The following is a 25,000-nucleotide window of genomic DNA, read 5'->3' on the forward strand; positions in this document are numbered from 1 at the left end:
TATGCATACGCGCGTGTGGGTGTGTATAAAAAGAGAGAGATTATTAGTGGTTTGTGTATAATCATACGTATAAATTGGTGTGTTTTCATAAAGTGACGTTTTGGTTAGGACGATATGCATTAACAATAACAACAATAAGCACTGGAGTGTGTCTCTGTTTCTGTATGTATGTGTATGATATACAAATACATATTTGTATATATATATATATATATATATATATATATATATATATATATATTTGTATATATGTAAACAATCAGTAGGACGTGATGATTTTTGCTAGTGAAAAAATACAATATATTCAGAATCCTTTCAGATCCCCGCATATATATAAAAACAAGCACACAAAAGGCACTGGCTGCACCTGGCATCTTTCCTATTAGTGAATGTTTACAGGATGTTTCCATAGCAATTTTATCCAGAACAGTAGCTTATAAGAAACCTAATTAAGGTAATTACTACTCAACTATGATAACTCTTGATACTTCATGATGAATAATTAAAGATACATCCTACAGCAACTGGAGCTTAAAAAGTGGAATGTAGACGATAAATCTCGCTGCGACCCACATTTCCTCTCTGAGAAGTATATAAAGATGTCAGACCTGCGAACCAGCATCACTTCCTGCTGCTGACACCAGGACATCAACACTATCGAACATGAAGACCGTAAGTTGATGGTTTTCAATAATGTGGTTATTACGTCAAGTATTACTAACCAGTCCTAAAATAAAAGGAGTTATTCAGATAAATGAATGTTCCAGCTGCTCCTGCCCTTGCTGGTGGTTGTGGCTGTGGCTGAGAGACCGTCCCTCTCCTACGACGCCCCTGCACCACACACATCCTCGCCCCTCCAGCAGATCCCCATCATTCGTGACGAGCGAGTCCATCCTGCCGCTGACGGCACCTACAGCTTTGACGTGGAGACTGGGGATGGCATCGTCAGGCACGAGTCTGGCGGTCCAGGTGGCGCACAGCAGGGAACCGTAAGGTAAGTTGAATCTCTTTCCAGATTAAAATGCGTATGTAGATAGCATTATCAATATACTTTTATTTGTACACACGTACATATTCTAGGTATAATGATGTGCCATAGTCTATGAAGATAGGCCCACTCACACGTTTTACTGTTTTTTCAGCTTCACCTTCCCAGACGGCCAAGTCTTTAATCTTCAGTTCGTCGCCGACGTCAATGGTTACCAACCTCAGTCGCCCTTCCTTCCAGTCGCCCCTGCATTCCCCCACCCAATCCCCGCCCACGCCCTCGAGCAGATCGAGCGTGGCCGACTCGAACTCGAAGCTCGCGCCCGCGAGGAACAACGTCAGTCATCAAGCCAGGGACAAGCCACTCCTTCTCGCCTTTATGGTCAACCTCAGTAAAGTGGCCTCTCTGTGAACTCCGACATCCCTATATTGTTCTCGCAACATCATACCATTTTTCATCACTTTGTTACTTCTGTGTGGCATAACGATTTGTAGCTGATATAGCACTGACATATCTATAAATATAGAACTATAACTTCGAGTTTGTTTCCTGTCTAACTGCTCTGAAGAGGCTTTAATGGCTGAAAATAAGGTAGGAGAAGAAGGGCACTTCAAAATTCCCTTCAGTATCGACTTTCATCAGTTGCGCCCTTAGGCATCGCGCATTGCAGCATGCCGAAAGTTTCACTTGAAATTCACAAATTCATTCAAAGAACGAAAATATGATAGATACCATATCCAAATGTTAACACAGAAATGTTAAAGAAAAATGGTCTAAATATCACATGATACAAGAACATGGAGAAACTGGCATTACTACTTTACTCTCTTTGGGATTGAAATCACTTTACTCCATTTGTGATACCCCATACGAACGGCATGAAGAGAAAAATTGGGGAACAACAGATTTACAATGTAGGAATCATACAGTAAAACACAGAAACCAAATATAGGATGTGTGTGTCCTAAGAAGTCAGCTGAATGAGAGACACTTGCCTTGCCATGCATTCCATTTATTTTAACAAACTACCCGAACTTCTTTAATATAAAAAACACGGGAACAAGAAATCTGTCAATTAAGATCAACGAGGCGGACAGGTTATGGTTATCTCAGGAATGTTTTCGCAAACAAGGTTACTCTGATGAATTTTATTTTCTCTAACAGTAATTCATTTAATCTCTTGCTTTATATGTCTACACATATACACGCACATAAATACTTACAATTATGTAAACATACATACATGCATATATATATATATATATATATATATATATATATATATATATATATATATATATATATATATATATATATATATGCGTGTGTGTGTACATGTGTCTAAATATACATAAACATCATGTATGTATATGCATACATACATATGTATCTATCTATCTATATATATATACATGATGTATATATATGTATTTCTAAAACTTTCCCTAACAGCAATTCATTTAATCTGTCACTGTATGTGTCCACACTTTGAACTATAACTTCGAGTTTGCTTCCTGTCTAACTGCTCTGAAGAGGCTTTAATGGCTGAAAATAAGGTAAGAGAAGAAGGGCACTTCAAAATTCCCTTCAGTATCGACTTTCATCAGTTGCGCCCTTAGGCATCGCGCATTGCAGCATGCCGAAAGTTTCAATCAAAATTCACAAATTCATTCAAAGAACGAAAATATGATAGATGCCACAACATCCAATTCACAAAGAAAAATGGTGTAAATATCACATGATACAAGAACATGCAGAAACTGCCATTACTACATTTCCTTCGGGATTGAAATCACGTTACCTTTACGATACCCCATACGAACGGTATGGCGAGAAAAAAATTGGGAACAGCAGATTTACACTGTAGGAATCATATAGTAAATCACGGAAGCCAAATATAGGATGTGTGTGTCCTAAGAAGTCATGTGAATCGCCATGCATTCCATTGATCTTAACAAACTACCCGATCTTCTTTAATATAAAAAAACATGAGAACAAGAAGTCTATCAATTATGATCAATGAGGCGGACAGGTTATGGTTATCTCAGGAATGTTTTTGCAAACAAGGTTACTCTGATAAATTTTATTTTCTCTAACAGTAATTCATTTAATCTCTTGTTGTATGTCCACACATATACATGCACATAAATACTTACAATTATATACACATACACACACACATATATATACGTCTGTGTGTGTGTACATGTGTGTGTATATATAAACATCATGTATGTATATGCATATATATATATATATATATATATATATATATATATATATATATATATATATATATATATATATATATATATATATATATATATATATATATATGTATATATATATATATACATGTGTATCTATCTATCTGTCTGCCTATATATATATATATATATATATATATATATATATATATATATATATATATATATATATATATATATATACATATATATACATATGATGTATATATTAGATTTCCCCTAACAGCAATTCATTTAATCTGTCGCTGTATGTGTCCACACATATGCACATGTATATATATATACATATATGTATATATATATATATATATATATATATATATATATATATATATATGTATATATATATGTGTGTGTGTGTGTGTGTGTGTGTGTGTGTGTGTGTGTGTGTGTGTGTGTGTGTGTGTGTGTATGTATGTATATATATATATATGTGTGTGCATATATATAATGTATATATAGACACATATATGTAGATATATATATATATATCTAATATATATATGTATATATATATATATATATATATATATATATATATATATATACGTATATATATCTTTATGCATACATATATACAAAAAACACATATATGCATATATATTTACAAATATGTATATATATACATATGTATTTATGAATATGTACATATATACATATATATATATTTGTAATTATATGTGTATATATGTATATATGTACATATATATATATATATATATATATATATATATATATATATATATATATATATATATATATATATATATATATATATATATATATATATATATGTGCACACACACACATGCATGCATAAGGTGCTATGCATTTGGCCGCTCGTGGACTAGGTAACTTTAAACCCTCCCACTTATTTTTATTTTATATATTCTAAGTTTGATAAGAAAAGAGGAATAATGACATATACATGCAAATTTATAAGTCTGCGTAAAACATCCAGTATTAAAGAAACTCAAAACAGGAAAACTGATATGCCGTTTAAAATGCTACAACAAATAAATGAAAATATTAAACAACAATTATTAACATAATTGTACAACTTTCCGACTCTCTTCCTAGGCGTTGTTTGGAGCAACGAAAATTGCCCCCCGTTACTATGCCAATGGGTAACAGTGGAAATGTCTGACTACTTTTCATTATTTGAATTTAATTGTTTGAGGTCTATAAAATTCCTTAGGTCTTTCTTACACTGATGATTACTTTATAATCTATAGAAGACTGATTAGGTAATCAGCTTTATAAATAGAGTAATATATCGAAGTAACACGATAGTATACAGCAACAAGCAAAGCTAATTGTATACAGTGGAAAACCGCGATTTTACTTCTTAGTCTCATTGAAATAATAAAACCCTTAGTATTGTAGGGCGTTTAGAAAGTACTTGACGCCAATCTAGATATTTATTTATTTACAAATAGGTATAACAAAATAAATAAATAAACAAATAAATAAATAAACAAAATAATAATGATACATCATACATGCAGTAGAGGGATGAAGAAAATCAGAAAAGAGTACGAAATAAAGAGAGCGGGCATAATGTCGCTGAAGTACGAGTGGGAGAACACTACTAAGGTTGGCCGTAGTGCCGAGCAGGTGCGGCTTGTCCCTGGCTTGATGACTGACGCTGCTCTTCGCGGGCGCGAGCTTCGAGTTCGAGTCGACCACGTTCGATCTGCTCGAGGGCGTGGGCGGGGATTGGGTGGGGGAATGCAGGGGCGACGGGCAGGAAGGACGACTGAGGTTGGTAACCGTTAATATCGGCGACGAACTGAAGATTGAAGACTTGGCCATCTGGGAAGGTGAAACTGAAAGGAAACCATAGGTTGTCATATATATATATATATATATATATATATATATATATATATATATATATATATATATATATATATATATATATTGTGTGTGTGTGTGTGTGTGTGTGTGTAAGGGTACGTTTGTATATATATGTTTGTATATGCATGACAGACTTGATTATATAGTTCACTGTTGTTTAAATGCCCTGTACACCCGAAACAGGTACAAAAACCTTTCTGCATGTGTAAAAATGTGAAGAGAGAACGAGCTAACCTCACGGTTCCCTGCTGGGCGCCACCTGGACCGCCAGACTCGTGCCTGACGATGCCATCCCCAGTCTCCACGTCAAAGCTGTAGGTGCCGTCAGCGGCAGGATGGACTCGCTCGTCGCGGATGATGGGGATCTGCTGGACGGGCGAGGATGTGTGTGGTGCATGGGCGTCGTAGGAGAGGGACGGCCTCTCAGCCACAGCCACAACCACCAGCAAGGACAGAATCAGCTGGAACGTTTATATTTTTTAGTAAATATTGTTGATTTTACTAAATTCATTACTACTACTTTCAAACACTTTATGGCGCTTGGCATGGAGCCATAATGCTAAAGAACAGACTTACTGTCTTCATGTTGATATTGATGTACTTCTAGTGGATATTGCAAGAAGTGATGCTGGTTCGCAGGCCTGGCGCCTTTATATACCCCTCAGAGAGGAAAAGTAGGTCGCGATAAGAAGTAACATTTACATTCCCTATATACCTGTTGTATATAGCAATCGATATATAGCATTGCATGTATGTTCACGTACGTACGCATGTGCATCTATATCTTTGTATATATTTATTAAAAAAGATAAATAAGCGGGAGACTGGGATTCGATACCCAATCGGGGAATTTTTCCAGTATAGATATGTATTTTTTCAGTATGTATATATACAGAACCACACACACACACACATACACGCACACACATACACACACACGCACACACACACACGCACACACATACACATATATAAATCATACAGGTTATATTGAAAATAAGTTCACCTCATTCAGAAGTTCCTAATTTATATCGAAGGTCTCCAGTACCTAGGGATTATACTAAAATATATTGAATATCTAAGTATCAACTTAAAGATCATAGTAGTGAAAGAAAAAATGTTTATCTTTATTCTTATTCGTTGAAAAAGAAAACAATTTAATCTAATTACCTCCCAGAAAAAAGACATGGATAAATATACGTACATATACATGTATACCTACATATTTACATGTATTAGAAAACTTTTGAAAATATAGAGAAGTCCATCATCTAATCTGGGCAGAATGTCAGCTGTTTTTATTTTTTTTATTTTATTTTATTTTTTTTTAGTGTTTATAACGATTTCACTTCAATCAGTCCTTCTAAATTGAAAGTTTCCAATGGCCAGGGATCGTAACCAATATTAACAGAATATATAAATGAATATTGAAGTCGTAGATTATTTTAGTAAGAAAAATCAATCAACAGGATTTGTTAGTTCTTTCGATGAAAAAAGAAAAACAAAATTTACTAATCTAAGAGATAAACGAACTGTTTCCATATTTTAAAAGAAAAACAGAGGAAAGAAGTAACCAGATTTACGGCACGGCCACCGTTAAAAATGACATAGTTAATTAGGATTCGTGAGGACATTTAGATATGAATTAGTTATATCCTATTGTAGTTCTGCCAACATTGAAAACGTATTCCTCGGTAGTATAGTGGTTAGTATCCCCGCCTGTCACGCGGGAGACCGGGGTTCGATTCCCCGCCGGGGAGACCTTTTACTATCAGAACGACAACTTTGACATAATTCACCGTAGAGTTTACTTCATTTCTAGTAAAGCAAAACGGGACAGTTGTGATTGACACGAGACTGGTGAGTTCGTTTCCAAGTAAATATTTCTTTTACCAGATGCTTAAAAAATCCGTTTTAAACCTTTGTCCTACCTAAAACTTCTGATAGTTCGATCTGCATTGAATAGTGTAATGTTAAGGAAATCTAATAGCTTAAAGATATAAGTATCTTTTATAATCTATTTTACAATTGTTATTAAATCGCATTATTTCAGACTAAACTAACACAGAAAATAATTTGTTAGCGACGATCTGATATCCTTGTAAAACTTTTGTGACTGCAGAAAAAGACACTGTTTTGCCTGAGATTAAGTAATCTGATTATTGTTAATCTAATGAACAGATGGATCACATGAAGGGAAAAATGTTATAGCTTAAAGTAACTCCCTAGTTCATATTTCTTTTTATGAGTATAAGAAAATTGTTCTTTATTCATTATTTTGTATATTCACCGATTTGATGGCTTATTAATATTTGTAATAAAAATTAGTTTTAGACGTGGTTAAATTTCGCTCATTAGGTTGTTTCGGTGATAGCAGCTGGTAATGTCTTGTGGTCTGAAATATCGAAATTTGAATGTTACATATACTTTATACGTTGATACACAAAACCTATTGTGAAAAGGAAAGTTTTATTTTCTTGTTTTTCTTTATATAGGTTTATGTATCAGGATACCATATTGTTTAGAAATACCAACAGAAGTTTGATTTACATTTATTTATAATATAAAACACTCAGTGCATAGCAAAACGTTTCATAGCGTTCATATAGTGGGTCAAAAAAAAAAAAAAAAAAAATGGGGTAGGATAACTAGAACATTTCAAGTTCATTGGAAAAACATTACTGAGGTTGGCCATAGTGGCGAGCTGGTGCAGCTTGTCCTTGGCTTGATGACTGACGCTGCTCTTCGCGGGCGCGAGCTTCGAGTTCAAGTCGACCACGTTCGATCTGCTCGAGGGCGTGGGCGGGGATTGGGTGGGGGAATGCAGGGGCGACGGGCAGGAAGGACGACTGAGGTTGGTAACCGTTAAGATCGGCCACGAACTGAAGGTCGAAGACTTGGCCATCTGGGAAGGTGAAGCTGAAAGGAAACCATAGTTATATATATAGATTCATATTTACATATATACATAGACGATTTTTACATTCACTGTCGTTTAAAGGCCTTGTGTAAACGAAGCAGGTTTACACACGTTTCTGTTTCTGTGTAAAATTTTGGAGTGAAAGAACTAACCTTACGGTTCCCTGCTGGGCGCCACCTGGACCACCAGACTCGTGCCTGACGATGCCATCCCCAGTCTCCACGTCAAAGCTGTAGGTGCCGTCAGCGGCAGGATGGACTCGCTCGTCGCGGATGATGGGGATCTGCTGGACGGGCGAGGATGTGTGTGGTGCAGGGGCGTCGTAGGAGAGGGACGGTCTCTCAGCCGCAGCCACAGCCACCAGCAAGGACAGAAACAGCTAGAATGTTCATATATGTTAGTAAATATTGTTGATTTTACCAAATTTCATAATACTACTACTTTAAAATGACGCTTGACATGGAACCAGAATGCTAAGAAACAGACTTACTGTCTTCATGTTGATAATATTGATGTACTTCTAGTGGATATTGCAAGAAGTGATGCTGGTTCGCAGGCCTGGCGCCTTTATATACTCCTCAGAGAGGAAATGTAGGTCGCGATAAGAAGTAACATTTACATTCCGCTTTTTAAGCACCTGTTGTATATAGCAATCGATATAAAGTATTGCACACATGTTCACGTACACACGCATTTGAATCTATATCTCAGTTTATATTTATATAAAATAAAGAAGATAAATAAGTGGGAGACTGGGATTCGATAGCCAATCGAGGAATTTTTCCAGTATAAATACATTTTTTCAGTGTGTATATATGTACAGAACCACACAACCACACACACGCACGTACACATACACATCCATATACAACTACACACACACATAAATTATACAGTTCATTCTGCCTTTTCTGGTTTAAAGTTACTGCTCTCCAGTACCTAGGGATTATACTAAAATAGATTGATCATATCAACTTCAAAATAATTGCATTTGAAAAAGAAATCAATCTAATTTGATTACCTCCCAGAAAAAAATGTATAGATATATGTAAATATAAATATTTTTCTACATATCTACTTGTATTAAAAAAACTGTAAATGAGTCCGTCCTCTAATCTGAGTCTAGAGATGAGATTTTAGAGTAGGCAAAATGTTAGCTTTTTTTATTGATTTAGTGTTTATGACGATTTCACTTCAATCAGTCCTTCTAAACTAAAAGTATAGAATTTTCAGGGATCGTGACCAATATTAACTAAATATACAAATGAATATTGAAGTCGTAGATTGATTTAGTGAAAGAAATCAGTCATAATATGATTTTTAAATTTTTCGATGAAAAAACAAAACGAAAAACAATTTACCAATCTAAGAGATAAACGAATTATGTTTCCTTATTTTAAAATAGAAACAGAGGAAAGGTGCGCGGCACGACCACCGGTAGAAATGACAGAATTAGTGAGGACTCTGAACAAAAGAATTGTGAAAAGACATTTAGATATTAATTAAATATATAATAATTTAGGTTTACTTTCAAATAAAAAAATGTATTTCTCGGTAGTATAGTGGTTAGTATCCCCGCCTGTCACGCGGGAGACCGGGGTTCGATTCCCCGCCGGGGAGACGTTTTACCATCTGGACGACAACCTTAACATAGCTCACCGTACAGTTTACTTCGTTTCTAGTAAAGCATAAGGGGACAGTTATGATTGAGACGAAGTAAGTATTTCCTTTACACGCGATACCATAAATAAATCTTTGTTACCAGATGCTTATTAAAATCCGTTTTAAACCTTTGTCTTATCTAAAACTTCTGATAGTTCGATCAGCATTGAATAGTGTAATGTTAAGGAAACCTAATAGCTTAAAGAAGTTTGTATCTTTTTATCATTTATTTTTACCATTGCCATTAAATCGCATGTCATAACATACATTATTTCACAGACTAAACTAACACTGGGAAAATAATTTGTTAGCGAAGATCTGATATCCCTGTAAAACTTTTGAGACTGCAGAAAAAGACACTGTTTTGCTTCAGATTAAGTGATCTAATTATTGTTAATCTTGAGAACAGGTGGATCATAGAAGGGAAAAACTTATTAGCTTCAAGTAACTCCCTTGTTTATATTTCTTTTCATTATATGAAAATTGCTTTTTATTCATTATTTCATATATTCACCGATTTGATGGCTTATTAATATTCGTAATAAAAATTGGTTTTAGGCTTGGTAAATTTGGCTCATTAGCAGCTGGTAATGTCTTGTGGTCTGAAATATCGAAATCTGAATATCATATATACTTTATACGTTGGCACGCAAAACCAAATGTGAAAAGGAAAGTTTTATTTTTTGTTTTTGTTTATATAGGTTTATCAGGATACCATATTGTTTAGAAATACCAACAGAAGTTTGATTTAGATTTATTTATAACATATAACGTTACATAGCGTTATATAATGGGGCAGAAAAAATGGAGTAGGATAACAGGTAACAAGAACATGTTGAAGTTCAGGTAGAAAACATTACTGAGGTTGGCCGTAGTGGCGAGCAGGTGCAGCTTGTCCTTGGCTTGATGACTGACGCTGCTCTTCGCGGGCGCGAGCTTCGAGTTCAAGACGTCCACGCTCGATCTGCTCGAGGGCGTGGGCGGGAATTGGGTGGGGGAATACAGGGGCGACGGGCAGGAAGGACGACTGAGGTTGGTAACCGTTAAGATCAGCGACGAACTGGAGATCGAAGACTTGGCCATCTGGGAAGGTGAAGCTGAAAGGAAACCATAGTTTGATATAGTTTCATATTTACACCCACATAGAGACGACTCTTACATTCATTGTCTTTTAAAGGCCATGTATATACAGGTTTACACACATTTATGTTTCAGTGTAATATTTTGAGAAGTGAATGAACTAACCTCACAGTTCCCTGCTGAGCGCCACCTGGACCACCCGACTCGTGCCTGACGATGCCATCCCCAGTCTCCACGTCAAAGCTGTAGGTGCCGTCAGCGGCAGGATGGACTCGCTCGTCGCGGATGATGGGGATCTGCTGGACGGGCGAGGATGTGTGTGGTGCAGGGGCGTCGTAAGAGAGGGACGGTCTCTCAGCCGCAACCACAACCACCATCAAGGATAGAATCAGCTGGAATGTTCATACATGTATTACTGACCTTCCTACTATTCTAGTACTACTTACTAATACTTCATGACGTTTGACATGGAAACAAAATGCTTATAATACACAGACTTACTGCCTTCATGTTGATAGGATTGATATACTTCTAGTGGAGACTGCAAGAAGTGATGCTGGTTCGCAGGCCAGGCGCCTTTATATACCCGTGAGAGAGGAAATGTAGGTCGCGAGAAGACCATTTTCCTCCTAACCATTATGTGGAAACAGTGAGTTTATATATATATATATATATATATATATATATATATATATATATATATACGCATAAATGTAGATATTACATATGTATAAATGTGTGTGTTTAAAAATATACACACATCTATGCATAAGCTTACACACCAAAACACACATATATGTACTTATGTGTACATAGCACTTGATACAAGCCTGTTTTTAATAATCTATCAATACATATTAACAGACACACACTCATATATATATATATATATATATATATATATATATATATATATATATATATATATATATATATATATATATTTGTGTGTGCACGTTTGCGTGCGTATGTGTGTACAGATTTATTTACTATTTTGAATCTTTATAATAATAATAATAATAATAATAATAATAATAATAATAATAATAATAATGATTATTATTATTATTATATTTGTTTTGCTTGAATCCAATCTTTGGATTGCCCACTTAGGAATATTTCCAATGCTTGCCAGGTAAGACATGCATGTATTATTTCAATATAAATATATATAGACACACACACACACACACACACACACACACACACACACATATATATATGTGTGTGTGTGTGTGTGTGTGTGTGTATTTATGTGTGTCTGTATTTGTGTGTTACACAGATTGTGAAATGTAAATTAGTCCACCATGTGATTTATGAGTCTAGAGGAGTTGATACCAAAGAAGGTACAGGGATATCCGAATGTAAACTATTCATTCATTTAGTGATCATTACAATTCTATCTCATTCAGTCTTTTTGAATTTAAAGTCTCTGGTATATCCGGAATGTCCAAAGATTGCAACGAATATAAATTAGATATTAAAGAATATTTGAGTCGTTTTTTATAATTTAATTTATCATTTGATTTGTTCATCTTTCGTTGAACAAAAACACGATGAACCCATTTCCTTAGAGTTTCATTATACATAAAAGTTATATTTGCTAATTTTAGCATAAGAATAGAGAAAAAAGTAAACAGAGGGATTGACAAAATGTTTTTGATCAATATATTTGTGAAAAAGACTTCTAGATATTAATTAAATCTATCCTGATTTAAATAAAGTTTCTCCGGCACATACATATTCCTCGGTAGTATAGTGGTTAGTATCCCCGCCTGTCACGCGGGAGACCGGGGTTCGATTCCCCGCCGGGGAGATATTTTACTACTAGGACGACAAACTCAATATTCTCCGTAGAGTTCAACTCATGTATTTCTCGTACTGCATACAGTGACACTTTCTGTTGAAGCTGAGACTAGTATAAGCGTTTCCAATAAACATTTGTCTTGCAGATGGCGCCATAAATTTGTATTTATTCCCATCCTATATCTCTATATTGAAATGCTCGTGAAAATAAACTTTACTATTATTATTATTATTTTTTTTTATTGTATCTCAAAGTGGCTATGGTAATGCTCTGGAAAGTTCATAGAAGAAGAGGAGCTCAGGTCGTATCTTTCATCTCTTACTCTTACCGCTGTTATCAGATCACATAACGAAGTAACGTTATTACTCTCACAAATCGATTTAACTCGGACGAAAATAATCAGTTAACGAAGATTTTATATTTTGAAGTGTCTAGCAGAGGACCCTAATTTGATTCAGATTAAGGCAACTAATTATCTAATGAACAGGTGGATTGTACCAAGGAAAAAAAATAGCTTCAGGTACCTCATTTGTTTCTTGTTCTGTTTTCATAATAAGCAAATGAGAGATGTTCTTTATTTATTATCTTATATATAAAACAATTTGATGGTTTTGATATAATGCTTGTTTCTAAGATACTTGATAAAGATTAAATTTAAACGTAGTTAGATTTGGCTTATCAGTTTTCCGATTCATTTTTCAACGTTTTTAAAGGTTTGTGTATTAGAATACCTGATTGTTTAGAAATACCGATAAAAGTTTGGCATGTTTATTTATAACATTTAACACTCAATGCATAGCAAAACGTTACATAGCGTTCACATAGTGGAATTAATAATAATGATAATATATATATATATATATATATATATATATATATATATATATATATATATATATATATATATGTGTGTGTGGATTGTAGTAGGATAACAGGGTTACAAGAACAAATTGTCGTTTAAGGTCAATGGGAAACATTACTGAGGTTGGCCATAGTGACGAGGAGGTGCATCTTGTCCCGGGCTTGATGACTGACGCTGCTCTTCGCGGGCGCGAGCTTCGAGTTCAAGTCGACCACGTTCTATCTGTTCGAGGGCGTGGGTGGGGATTGGGTGGGGGAATGCAGGGGCGACGGGCAGGAAGGACGACTGAGGTTGGTAACCGTTAAGATCGGCGACGAACTGGAGATCGAAGACTTGGCCATCTGGGAAGGTGAAACTGAAAGGAAACCATAGCTTGATTATATATATATATATATATATATATATAGATAGATAGATAGATAGATAGATAGATAGAGAGAGAGAGAGAGAGAGAGAGAGAGAGAGAGAGTGAGAGAGAGAGAGATTCATATTTACACACACACAGAGACGACTTTTACATTCATTGTCGTTTAAAGGCCTTGTGTTTACGAAGCAGGTTTACACATTTCTGTTTCAGTGTAAAATTATGAAGTCCCCTGCTGGACGCCACCTGGACCGCCAGACTCGTTTCTGACGATGCCATCTCCAGTCTCCACGTCAAAGCTGTAGGTGCCGTCAGCGGCAGGATGGACTCGCTCGTCGCGGATGATGGGGATCTGCTGGACGGGCGAGGATGTGTGTGGTGCAGGGGCGTCGTAGGAGAGGGACGGTCTCTCAGCCACAGCCAACAGCAAGGACAGGATCAGCTGGAACGTTCATATATGTGACTGAGTATATTTTTTACCCTCCTGTTATTATAGTACTACTTACTAATACTTATGGCGCTTGACATGGAGACAGAATGCTCTGAATACACAGACTTACTGTCTTCATGTTGATAGGATTGATGTACTTCTACCGGAGACTGCAAGAAGTGATGCTGGTTCGCAGGCCAGACGCCTTTATATACCCATGAGAGAGAGGAAATGCAGGTCGCGAGAAAACCATTTCCCTCTTAAGCGCTATGTGTAAACAGTGAGTTTATATATATACATAAATGTAGATATTAAATATGTATGAATGTGCTTGAGTGTATTTAAACGTATACACAAACGTTTATGGATGTGCTCACCAAAATATACACAAACACACATATATATATATTTATATGTGCGTAGCATTTAGTACAAACCTGTTTTTAATAATATATCAATATATATTAACACACACACACACACACACACACACACACACACACACACACACACACACACATATATATATATATATATATATATATATATATATATATATATATATATATATATATGCTTGTGCGCGTTTGCGTACCTATGTGTGACAGACTTCCTTTTTTGATTCATTATATACATATGTATATTGCTTGAATCCAATCTTTGGCAGTAAAGTTATTTCTTCCTGTCACGCGGGAGACTGGGATTCGATTGCTCGCTTAGGAATAATTCCAATGCTTGCCAGGTAAGACATGTATATATTATTTCAATATAAATATATGTATAGACACATACACATATATATGTATATAGATGTGTCTGTATTTGTGTGTTACACAGCTTGTGAAATATCAATAAATGTCCATCATCTAATATATGAGTCTAAAGGAGTTAAGATACTAGAGCAGGTACAAGAACATCCAAATGTAAGTTATTCATTCATTTAGTGCTTGTGACAATTTACCTCATTTGGCACTCCCTCAGTTAGGATTAACAAAGTGTTTCTGATCAATATGTGAAAAAAAAACTTATCAATTAAGTATATCCTGATTTAATACTAATTTCTCCACGGATTCATTATATTCCTCGGTAGTATAGTGGTTAGTATCCCCGCCTGTCACGCGGGAGACCGGGGTTCGATTCCCCGCCGGGGAGATATTTTACTACTAGGACGGCGAACTCAACATTTCTCCGTAAAGTTCAACACAGGTATTTCTCGTACTGCATACGGTGACACTTTCTGTTGAACTTGAGACTAGTATAACTGTTTCAAAATAAATATTTGCATTGCAAGCGGCGCTATAAATTATTTTTTATTACCACATCCCATATCTTTATATTCATATGCTCATGAAAATAATCTTTTAAAAATCTTTTATCTTATCTCAAAGTGGTTATGGTAATTCTTAGGAAATGTTTATAAAAGTTAGTATCTAGATATTCTTATAAACCTGATGTGACTGGAAAAGGACACCAACTGAATTCAGATTAACTTAAATATTTATTGTTATCTAATGAACAGGTGGATTGTATCAAGGAAAAAAAAGAATAGCTTCAGGTACCTCTTATTTTTCTTTTTTTGCATTACAAGTAATTGAAAGATGCTCTATATTCATTATCTTGTATATATAACAATTTAATGGTTACGATATAATGCTTGTTTCTAATATACTTAATAGATAAGATTTTAAATGTGGTTAAATTTGGCTCATCAGTTTGGTTCGGTGATAGCAGCTACCAATGTCTTATCCGAAAACCGAAATATGTATGTTACATATATTGTATACGTTGATACGCAAAGCCAAATGTGAAAAGAGATCATTCTTTTATTGATTATATTTTTATTCTTTATTTTATTTATCTATTTCTCATTTTTTAAAAGGTGTATTAGGATACCTAATTGTTTAGAAATACCGACAGAAGTTTGACATATTTATAACTTATATAACACTCAATAGAAAAACGTTACATAGTGTTCACAGAACGGGGTGATCACACACACACACACACACACACACACACACACACACACACACACACACACACATATCGGAGTAGGATAACAGGGTAATAAAAACATGCTGAAGAGCAGTAGGAAAACACTACTGAGGTTGGCCATAGTGGCGAGCAGGTACAGCTTGTCCCTGGCTTGATGACTGACGCTGCTCTTCGCGGGCGCGAGCTTCGAGTTCAAGTCGACCACGTTCGATCTGCTCGAGGGCGTGGGCGGGGATAGGATGAGGGAATGCAGGGGCGACGGGCAGGAAGGACGACTGAGGTTGGTAACCGTTAAGATCAGCGACGAACTGGAGATCGAAGACTTGGCCATCTGGGAAGATGAAACTGAAAGGAAACCATAGCTTGAAAAAAAATATATATATACATACACACACACACACACACACACACACACACACACACACACACACACACACACACATATATATATATATATATATATATATATATATATATATATATATATATATTCATATTCACACACTCACGACTTTTAAATTCATTGTCGTTTAAAGGCCTTGTGTTTGCGGAGCAGGTTTACACATTTTTGTTTCAGTGTAAAATTATGAGGAGCGAATGAACTAACCTCACAGTACCCTGCTGGACGCCACCTGGACCGCCAGACTCGTGCCTGACGATGCCATCCCCAGTCTCCACGTCAAAGCTGTAGGTGCCGTCAGCGGCAGGATGGATTCGCTCGTCGCGGATGATGGGGATCTGCTGGACGGGCGAGGATGTGTGTGGTGCAGGGGCGTCGTAGGAGAGGAACGGTCTCTCAGCCGCAGCCACAGCCACCAGCAAGGACAGAATCAGCTGGAACGTTCATATATGTGACTGAGTATTTTTTACCTTCCTGTTATTATGGTACTACTTAATAATACTTCATGGCATTTGGCATGGAGACAGAATGTTCTGAATACACAGACTTACTGTCTTCATGTTGATAGTATTGATGTACTTCTACCGGAGACTGCAAGAAGTGATGCTGGTTCGCAGGCCAGACGCCTTTATATACCCTTGAGAGAGGAAATGTAGGTCGCGAGAAAACCATTTCTCTCTTAAGCGCTGACTCTGTGTAAACAGTGAGTTTATATATATACATAAAGGTAGATATTAAATATGTATAAACGTGTTTGTGTGTGTGCTTAAACATATACACATACGTTTATGCATGTGCTCACCAAAACATACACAAACACATATATATGTATCTATATGTGCGTAGCACTTGGTACAAACCTTTTTTTAATCTATCAATATATCAAGACTTCCTTTTTTGATTCATTATATACATTATGTATATTGCCTGAATCCAATTTTTGGCAGTAAAGTTATTTCTTCCTGTCACGCGGGAGACTGGGATTTGATTGCTCACTTAGGAATAATTCCAATGCTTGCCAGGTAAGACATGTATTTATTATTTCAATATAAATATATGTATATACACATACACACATATATGTACATAGATGTGTTTGTATTTGTGTGTTACACAGCTTGTGAAATATCAATAAATGTCCATCATCTAATATATGAGTCTAGAGGAATTAAGATACTAGAGCAGGTACAAGAATATCCAAATGTAAGTTATTCTTTCATTTAGTGCTTGTGACAATTTATCTCATTCAGCCTTTTTTAATTTAACGTTTCTAGCATATATGTAATACCTAGAGATTGCAACGAATATAGATGAATATTTGAGTCATATTTTCTTTTTCTTTTCTTTTTTTTTGTGAAAGACAAATAATTTATAATTTAATTTGTTTGTCTTTTATTATGGAAAAACACAATTCACCCATTTTCTTTGTGAGCTTGTTTCATTAAATCTGAGTTATATTTGCTCATTTTAACGTAGGAATAGAAAAAGAAGTAAACATTTGGCACGCCTTCAGTTAAGATTAACCAAATGTTTCTGATCAATAGGTATGTGATTTTTTTTTTTTTTTATCAATTAAGTACATCCTGATTTAATACTCCGTATTATTGGAAAAAGGCGTCAACATTGAATCGACGAAAACTAACCTCATAGCATTGAAGATATATAATTAACAATCACTTTTCCTTAAATAAACTTGTCTCGGAAATTAATATTAACGAAGTTATTTAATTTTTAAAATAAATAAAAATTATTATAAAACGAGGTGGGATTTACACGGGAGCTGCGGGAATACTGACCAAATTCTTCACTGCGCATGCGCGTGGTCTCTCGTACACGTACTGTTCTTGTTATCTCGCCTGTGACGGTCAGTGTCACGATTTCATTGGTCAATTGTTTGGCGGTTAATTTAATAGCCAATGGGGAAAGAATTCACGAGGGAAACAGCCAATGAATAAACATTAGCTAAAATAGAAGCTATGAAATTCAATTTTCAAATTAGTCTCGCAATGACTTCTGTGTGTTTAGGATGTGGTATGAAACCATTCCAATTTATAAAAAGTTATTTTGAGCTTGAAACTATTACGTGAATACGGAGTTCTACCCTCTGAAATGCCCTGCGATCGGCCGTCGCGTCGCTGGTGCTCACGCAGACCTCTTCAGCGCTTCCGCTCCCGCAAGCCGCTCCATTGATATGACGACCCTCACCCCGGCCCCTCCACTGTATAGGTATGTTTTAGGTTTATTTTCCCTGAAGTGACTAAATGTACGGTGCTTCGAATGCGTACGAACGGCATGTGGAAGCGCCCAATGCCGACTTTGTCCGACGCTCTCTCCTGCCGTGAATACTTGGAGGATTCTTTGTTTTACTGGGCGGGGGTAGGGGGGCGGCAGCCCCATGCAGTGTAATTTTCGTAACTACCGACATGCGGGACCACCCGATGCCGAGTCTGTCCGACGCTTTCTCCTGCCGTGAATACTTGGAGGATTCTTTGTTTTTCTGGGCGGGGGTTGGCGGCAGCCCCCCATGGGTGGTTGCAGGGGGCACAGCCCCCTGCATTAAACAATATTGTGACTAAATCGGTACTGTGATTACAGCAGAGAACGAGAATTCCATAGTGCACATGCAGTATATCAAGAGTAGCGCAACTCTGGTATGGAAAAGACTATCTAGCTATTTCCGATGCATATGAACACCAGAATCAACCGAACCAAAACAATAGAAATCGAACGAATCTAGTTTCGTCCCGAAAAGTGTTGTTGACGTCTTTTTCCGAATTTACCCAAATTTCTCCACCAAGGTTTTATATTCCTCGGTAGTATAGTGGTTAGTATCCCCGCCTGTCACGCGGGAGACCGGGGTTCGATTCCCCGCCAGGGAGATATTTTACTACTAGGACGGCGAACTCAACATTTCTCCGTAGAGTTCAACACAGATATTTCTCGTACTGCATACAGTGACACTTTCTGTTGAACTTGAGACTAGTATAACCGTTTCAAAATAACTATTAATTGCATTGCAAGCGGCGCTATAAATTATTTTTTATTACCACATCCCATATCTTTATATTCATATGCTCATGAAAATAATCTTTTGAAAATCTTTCATCTTATCTCAAAGTGGTTATGGTAATTCTCAGGAAATGTTTATAAAAGTTAGTATCTTGGTATTCTTGTAAAACTGATGTGACCAGCAAAGGACACCAATTGAATTCAGATTAACTTAAATACTTATTGTTATCTAATGAACAGGTGGATTGTATCAAGGAAAAAAAGAATAGCTTCAGGTATCTCTCTTTTTTTATTACAATTAATTTAAAGATGCTATTTATTCATTATCTTGTATATATAACAATGTAATGATTATGATATAATGCTTGTTTCTAATATACTTAATAAGATAAGATTTTAAACGTGGTTAAATATGGCTCATCAGTTTGGTTCGGTGATAGCAGCTACCAGTGTCTTATCCGAAAATCGAAATATGTATGTTACATATATTGTATACGTTGATACGCAAAGCCAAACGTGAAAAGAGATCATTCTTTTATTGATTTTATTTTTATTCTTTATCTTTTTATTTATCTATTTCTCATTTTTTTAAAGGTGTATTAGGATACCTAATTGTTTAGAAATACCGACAGAAGTTTGACATATTTATTTATAACTTATATAATAGAAAAACGTTACATAGTGTTCACTGAGCGGGGTGATCACACACACACACACACACACACACACACACACACACACACACACACACACACACACATATATATATATATATATATATATATATATATATATATATATATATATCGGAGTTGGATAACAGGGTAACAAGAACATGCTGAAGAGCAGTAGGAAAACACTACTGAGGTTGGCCATAGTGGCGAGCAGGTGCAGCTTGTCCCTGGCTTGATGACTGACGCTGCTCTTCGCGGGCGCGAGCTTCGAGTTCAAGTCGACCACGTTCGATCTGCTCGAGGGCGTGGGCGGGGATAGGGTGAGGGAATGCAGGGGCGACGGGCAGGAAGGACGACTGAGGTTGGTAACCGTTAAGATCGGCGACGAACTGGAGATCGAAGACTTGGCCATCTGGGAAGGTGAAGCTGAAAGGAAACCATAGCTTGAATATATATATATATATATATATATATATATATATATATATATATATATATATATATATATATATATATATATATATATATATTTACACACAGAGACGACTTTTACATTTATTGTCGTTTAAAGGCCTTACTCTTATCTCTTTCAGTGTAAAATTATGAAGAGCGAATGTGAACTAACCTCACAGTCCCCTGCTGAGCGCCACCTGGACCGCCAGACTCGTGCCTGACGATGCCATCCCCAGTCTCCACGTCAAAGCTGTAGGTGCCGTCAGCGGCAGGATGGACTCGCTCGTCGCGGATGATGGGGATCTGCTGGACGGGCGAGGATACGTGTGGTGCAGGGGCGTCGTAGGAGAGGGACGGTCTCTCAGCCACAGCCACAGCCACCAGCAAGGACAGAATCAGCTGGAACGTTTATATATGTGACTGAGTATTTTTTACCTTCCTGTTATTATAGTACTACTTACTAAAAACTTTATGACGTTTGACATGGAAACAAAATGCTCTGAATACACAGACTTACTGTCTTCATGTTGATAATATTGATGTACTTCTACCGGAGACTGCAAGAAGTGATGCTGGTTCGCAGGCCAGACGCCTTTATATACCCTTGAGAGAGGAAATGTAGGTCGCGAGAAGACCATTTCCCTCTTAAGCGCTGACTATGTGTAAACAGTGAGTTTATATATATATATATATATATATATATATATATATATATATATATATATATATATACATATATATAGATATTACATATGTATAAACGTGTTTGTGTGTGTGCTTAAACATATACACATACGTTTATGCATGTGCTCACCCAAACATACACAAACACATATATATGTATCTATATTTGCGTAGCATTTAGTACAAACCTGTTTTTAATAATCTATCAATATATATTAACACACACACATATACATTATATATATATATATATATATATATATATATATATATATATATATATATATATATATATATATATATATATATATATACGCGTGCGCGTTTGCGTCCCTATGTGTGTACAGACTTTCTTTTTTGATTCATTACGTACATATATATATTGCTTGAATGCAATATTTGGCAGTTAAGTTATTTCTTCCTGTCGCGCAGGAGATTGGGATTCGATTGCCCGCTTAAGAATAATTCCAGTGCTTACCAGATAAGACATGTATGTATTATTTCAACATAAATATATGTATAGACACATACACATATATATGTGTATAGATGTGTTTGTATTTGTGTGTCACACAGCTTGTGAAAGATCAATAAGTGTCCGTCATCTAATATAAGAGTCTAGAGGAGTTAAGATACTAGAGCAGGTACAAGAATATCCAAATGTAAGTTATTAATTCATTTAGTGCTTGTGACAATTTATCTCATTCAGTCTTTTTTTATTTTAAGTTTCTAGCATTTATGTAATACCTAGAGATTGCAACAAATATAAATGGAATATAAATAAATATTTGAGTCATATTTATTTGTGTGTGTGTGTGTGTGTGTGAAAGACAAATAATTTATCATTTAATTTGTTCGTCTTTCATTATGGAAAAACACAATTCACCAATTTCCTTTGTGCGCTTGTTTCATTACATATAAGAGTTCTGTTTGCTTATTTTAGCGTAGGAATAGAAAAAGAAGTAAACAGCTAGCACGCCCTTAGGGCTAAAATGTTTCTGATCAATAGGTATGTGAAAAAAAAACTTTTCTCAATTAAGTATATCCTGATTTAATACTAATTTCTCCACCAATCCATTATATTCCTCGGTAGTATAGTGGTTAGTATCCCCGCCTGTCACCGGGGTTCGATTCCCCGCCGGGGAGATATTTTACTACTAGGACGGCGAACTCAACATTCTCCGTAGAATTCAACACAGATATTTCTCGTACTGCATACAGTGACACTTTCTGTTGAACTCGAGACTAGTATAACCGTTTCAAAATAAAATTATTTGCATTGCAAGCGGCGCTATAGATTTGTTTTATTACATCCTATATCTTTATGTTCACATGCTCATGAAAATAAACTTTTAAAAAATGTTTTATCATATCCCAAACTGGTTATGGTAAAGCTATGAAAAGTTTATAGAAGAAAAGGAGCTAAGTTTGTATCTTTTTATCACTTCTTTTACCACTGTTATCAAATCACATAGGTACGTAACATACTCTTTTCAACAAATCGAATACTCATGGATGAAAATAATCCGTTAACGAAGACTTGATATTCTTATAATATTGATGTGACCAAAAAAGGACACTGATTGAATTCAGATTAAGTCAAGTAACTATTCATAATCTAATGAACAGGTGTATAAGGGAAAAAAGGAATATCTTCAGGTGCCTCTTTTGTTTGTTGTTTTGTTTTCATTATAAGTAATTGAAAAATGCTCTATGTTCATTATCTTGTATATATAACAATTTGATGGTTACGATATAATGCTTGTTTCTAATATACTTAATAAGATTTTAAACGTGGTTAAATTTGGCTCATCATTTTGGTTCGGTGATAGCAGCTGGCAATATCTTGTCCGAAAATCGAAATATGTTTGTTACATATACTGTATACGTTGATACGCAATGCCAAATGTGAAAAGAGATCATTTTTTCATTTATCTTACTTTTATTCTTTATCTTTTTATCTATTTACTTTTCAATGTTTTTAAAGGTGTATTAGGATACCGAATTCTCTAGAAATATCGAAGGAAGTTTGACATTTATTTATAACTTATATAACACTCAGTGCATAGAAAAACGTTACAAAGTGTTCACACAATGGGGTGATTATATATATATATATATATATATATATATATATATATATATATATATATATATATATATATATGTGTGTGTGTGTGTGTGTGTGTGTGTGTGTGTGTGTGTGTGTGTGTGTGTGTAAATGGACTGGAGTAGGATAACAGCGTAACAAAAACATGTTGAAATTCAGCGGGAAAACACTACTGAGGTTGGCCGTAGTGGCGAGCGGGTGCAGCTTGTCCTTGGCTTGATGACTGACGCTGCTCTTCACGGGCGCGAGCTTCAAGTTCAAGTCGACCACGTTCGATCTGCTCGAGGGCGTGGGCGGGGATTGGGTGGGGGAATGCAGGGGCGACGGGCAGGAAGGACGACTGAGGTTGGTAACCGTTAAGATCGGCGACGAACTGGAGATCGAATACTTGGCCATCTGGGAAGATGAAGCTGAAAGGAAACCATAGTTTGATGTATGATATATATATATATATATATATATATATATATATATATATATATATATATATATATATATATATATATATATATATATATACATCTATATATGTATAATACATATGTACACATTGCTAATTCAATGTAAAATTTTGAGTGAAAGAACTAACCTCACGGTTCCCTGTTGAACGCCACCTGGACCGCCAGACTCGTGCCTGACGATGCCATCCCCAGTCTCCACGTCAAAGCTGTAGGTGCCGTCAGCGGCAGGATGGACTCGCTCGTCGCGGATGATGGGGATCTGCTGGACGGGCGAGGATACGTGTGGTGCAGGGGCGTCGTAGGAGAGGGACGGTCTCTCAGCCGCAGCCACAACCACCATCAAGGACAGAATCATCTGGAACGTTCATATATTAGTAAATATTCTCGACCTTGACAATTTTATGCTATTGTATAGAACTTATTATTTACTAAAACTTTATGACGTTTGATAATGGAGCTAGAGTGTTAAGACACAGACTTACTGCCTTCATGTTGATACTATTGATGTACTTCTAGTGGAGACTGCAAGAAGTGATGCTGGTTCGCAGGTCAGGCGCCTTTATATACCCAACAGAGGGGAAATGTAGGTCGCGAGAAGACCATTTCTCTCTTTTTAAACACCATTTAAATGTAATCTGTTTATATGTGTGCATGTAAGTATGTATATACTAGTATAAATAATATGAATATATAGATATGAGAAATATATGCATATGTATATACATGTGTATGTAAGCTATCATTCATATATATATATATATATATATATATATATATATATATATATATATATATATGTATGTATATATATATATATATATGTATGTATATGTCTATACATATATACATATATACACATATATCTGTGTGTGTGTAGTAATTGTTATTAAGGTATTTTAGTGATTTTTAAACACATACACATATACAAATGAATAAATAGAAATGCACAGATGCATTTGTATATGTACATTTAC

General features: G+C 35.7%; 8 protein-coding genes and 5 non-coding genes across 15 annotated transcripts in view; 6 read left to right on the forward strand and 7 right to left on the reverse strand.

Annotated features, from left to right (window-relative positions):
- Positions 1-5,770, reverse strand: part of LOC113822266 (cuticle protein AM1274-like) — a 44,126-nt gene extending 38,356 nt beyond the window's left edge. The window contains exons 1-3 of one of the 2 annotated variants that reach the window (XM_027374817.2): positions 5,692-5,770; positions 5,350-5,576; positions 4,662-5,084 (exon numbers count right to left, since the gene is read on the reverse strand). In XM_027374817.2, the coding sequence (XP_027230618.1) occupies positions 4,847-5,084; positions 5,350-5,576; positions 5,692-5,700 (474 nt within the window). In that variant the 5' untranslated portion in view covers positions 5,701-5,770 and the 3' untranslated portion in view covers positions 4,662-4,846. Of the gene's footprint in view, positions 1-4,661; positions 5,085-5,349; positions 5,577-5,691 lie in introns of those variants that run through there. The other variant, XM_070129028.1, reaches the window with a different exon arrangement.
- Positions 569-1,526, forward strand: LOC113822271 (cuticle protein AM1274-like). The gene is made up of 3 exons (XM_027374816.2): positions 569-672; positions 768-994; positions 1,143-1,526. Exons 1-3 carry the CDS (start codon positions 664-666, stop codon positions 1,381-1,383), a joined length of 477 nt encoding a protein of 158 aa, XP_027230617.2. The 5' UTR covers positions 569-663; the 3' UTR covers positions 1,384-1,526.
- A 1,033-nt stretch (positions 5,771-6,803) lies between the features above and the next one.
- TRNAD-GUC (transfer RNA aspartic acid (anticodon GUC)) lies at positions 6,804-6,875 on the forward strand. Its single transcript has one exon. It is a non-coding gene; the product is annotated as a tRNA-Asp (tRNA).
- Positions 6,876-7,730: 855 nt separating this feature from the next.
- On the reverse strand, positions 7,731-8,569 carry LOC113822261 (cuticle protein AM1274-like). The gene is made up of 3 exons (XM_070129029.1): positions 8,526-8,569; positions 8,188-8,414; positions 7,731-8,034 (listed from the first exon to the last, which is right to left on the reverse strand). The coding sequence occupies exons 1-3, from the start codon at positions 8,532-8,534 to the stop codon at positions 7,794-7,796; spliced, it is 477 nt and encodes a 158-aa protein (XP_069985130.1). The 5' UTR covers positions 8,535-8,569; the 3' UTR covers positions 7,731-7,793.
- A 1,014-nt stretch (positions 8,570-9,583) lies between these two features.
- TRNAD-GUC (transfer RNA aspartic acid (anticodon GUC)) lies at positions 9,584-9,655 on the forward strand. The gene has a single exon. It is a non-coding gene; the product is annotated as a tRNA-Asp (tRNA).
- Positions 9,656-10,435: 780 nt separating this feature from the next.
- LOC113822275 (cuticle protein AM1274-like) lies at positions 10,436-11,325 on the reverse strand. Its single transcript, XM_027374821.2, has 3 exons — positions 11,279-11,325; positions 10,943-11,169; positions 10,436-10,794 (listed from the first exon to the last, which is right to left on the reverse strand). The coding sequence occupies exons 1-3, from the start codon at positions 11,285-11,287 to the stop codon at positions 10,554-10,556; spliced, it is 477 nt and encodes a 158-aa protein (XP_027230622.2). The 5' UTR covers positions 11,288-11,325; the 3' UTR covers positions 10,436-10,553.
- Positions 11,326-12,521: 1,196 nt separating this feature from the next.
- Positions 12,522-12,593, forward strand: TRNAD-GUC (transfer RNA aspartic acid (anticodon GUC)). The gene has a single exon. It is a non-coding gene; the product is annotated as a tRNA-Asp (tRNA).
- Positions 12,594-13,484: 891 nt separating this feature from the next.
- Positions 13,485-14,412, reverse strand: LOC113822246 (uncharacterized). Of its 2 annotated transcripts, XM_070129378.1 has the most exons (3): positions 14,371-14,412; positions 14,057-14,252; positions 13,485-13,801 (listed from the first exon to the last, which is right to left on the reverse strand). In XM_070129378.1, the coding sequence occupies exons 1-3, from the start codon at positions 14,377-14,379 to the stop codon at positions 13,665-13,667; spliced, it is 342 nt and encodes a 113-aa protein (XP_069985479.1). In that variant the 5' UTR covers positions 14,380-14,412; the 3' UTR covers positions 13,485-13,664. The 2 variants fall into 2 exon arrangements, with proteins under 2 accessions (XP_069985479.1, XP_069985480.1); XM_070129379.1 differs by lacking the exon at positions 13,485-13,801 and having other exon boundaries at positions 13,896-14,252.
- Positions 14,413-15,320: 908 nt separating this feature from the next.
- On the forward strand, positions 15,321-15,392 carry TRNAD-GUC (transfer RNA aspartic acid (anticodon GUC)). The gene has a single exon. It is a non-coding gene; the product is annotated as a tRNA-Asp (tRNA).
- Positions 15,393-16,156: 764 nt separating this feature from the next.
- On the reverse strand, positions 16,157-17,304 carry LOC113822257 (cuticle protein AM1274-like). Its single transcript, XM_027374798.2, has 3 exons — positions 17,187-17,304; positions 16,843-17,069; positions 16,157-16,580 (listed from the first exon to the last, which is right to left on the reverse strand). Exons 1-3 carry the CDS (start codon positions 17,193-17,195, stop codon positions 16,340-16,342), a joined length of 477 nt encoding a protein of 158 aa, XP_027230599.2. The 5' UTR covers positions 17,196-17,304; the 3' UTR covers positions 16,157-16,339.
- Positions 17,305-19,442: 2,138 nt separating this feature from the next.
- On the forward strand, positions 19,443-19,514 carry TRNAD-GUC (transfer RNA aspartic acid (anticodon GUC)). Its single transcript has one exon. It is a non-coding gene; the product is annotated as a tRNA-Asp (tRNA).
- Positions 19,515-20,430: 916 nt separating this feature from the next.
- Positions 20,431-21,332, reverse strand: LOC113822249 (cuticle protein AM1274-like). The gene is made up of 3 exons (XM_027374791.2): positions 21,289-21,332; positions 20,944-21,170; positions 20,431-20,744 (listed from the first exon to the last, which is right to left on the reverse strand). Exons 1-3 carry the CDS (start codon positions 21,295-21,297, stop codon positions 20,504-20,506), a joined length of 477 nt encoding a protein of 158 aa, XP_027230592.2. The 5' UTR covers positions 21,298-21,332; the 3' UTR covers positions 20,431-20,503.
- A 2,237-nt stretch (positions 21,333-23,569) lies between these two features.
- On the reverse strand, positions 23,570-24,554 carry LOC113822256 (cuticle protein AM1199-like). The gene is made up of 3 exons (XM_070129030.1): positions 24,509-24,554; positions 24,155-24,381; positions 23,570-23,975 (listed from the first exon to the last, which is right to left on the reverse strand). The coding sequence occupies exons 1-3, from the start codon at positions 24,515-24,517 to the stop codon at positions 23,735-23,737; spliced, it is 477 nt and encodes a 158-aa protein (XP_069985131.1). The 5' UTR covers positions 24,518-24,554; the 3' UTR covers positions 23,570-23,734.
- Positions 24,555-25,000: the final 446 nt, after the last annotated feature.

The sequence above is a fragment of the Penaeus vannamei genome, chromosome 13, assembly GCF_042767895.1.
Source record: "Penaeus vannamei isolate JL-2024 chromosome 13, ASM4276789v1, whole genome shotgun sequence".
Lineage (NCBI taxonomy): Eukaryota > Metazoa > Arthropoda > Malacostraca > Decapoda > Penaeidae > Penaeus > Penaeus vannamei.

Coding starts and splice junctions, on each gene's coding strand:
- LOC113822256 (XM_070129030.1), bottom strand. Junction 23,976..24,154: donor GTTCAACAGGGAACCGTGAG/GTTAGTTCTTTC, acceptor GTTTCCTTTCAG/CTTCATCTTCCCAGATGGCC.
- LOC113822271 (XM_027374816.2), top strand. Junction 995..1,142: donor GCACAGCAGGGAACCGTAAG/GTAAGTTGAATC, acceptor CTGTTTTTTCAG/CTTCACCTTCCCAGACGGCC.
- LOC113822249 (XM_027374791.2), bottom strand. Junction 20,745..20,943: donor GCTCAGCAGGGGACTGTGAG/GTTAGTTCACAT, acceptor GTTTCCTTTCAG/CTTCACCTTCCCAGATGGCC.
- LOC113822246 (XM_070129378.1), bottom strand. Junction 13,802..14,056: donor AAACGAGTCTGGCGGTCCAG/GTGGCGTCCAGC, acceptor GTTTCCTTTCAG/TTTCACCTTCCCAGATGGCC.
- LOC113822257 (XM_027374798.2), bottom strand. Junction 16,581..16,842: donor GTCCAGCAGGGTACTGTGAG/GTTAGTTCATTC, acceptor GTTTCCTTTCAG/TTTCATCTTCCCAGATGGCC.
- LOC113822275 (XM_027374821.2), bottom strand. Junction 10,795..10,942: donor GCTCAGCAGGGAACTGTGAG/GTTAGTTCATTC, acceptor GTTTCCTTTCAG/CTTCACCTTCCCAGATGGCC.
- LOC113822261 (XM_070129029.1), bottom strand. Junction 8,035..8,187: donor GCCCAGCAGGGAACCGTAAG/GTTAGTTCTTTC, acceptor GTTTCCTTTCAG/CTTCACCTTCCCAGATGGCC.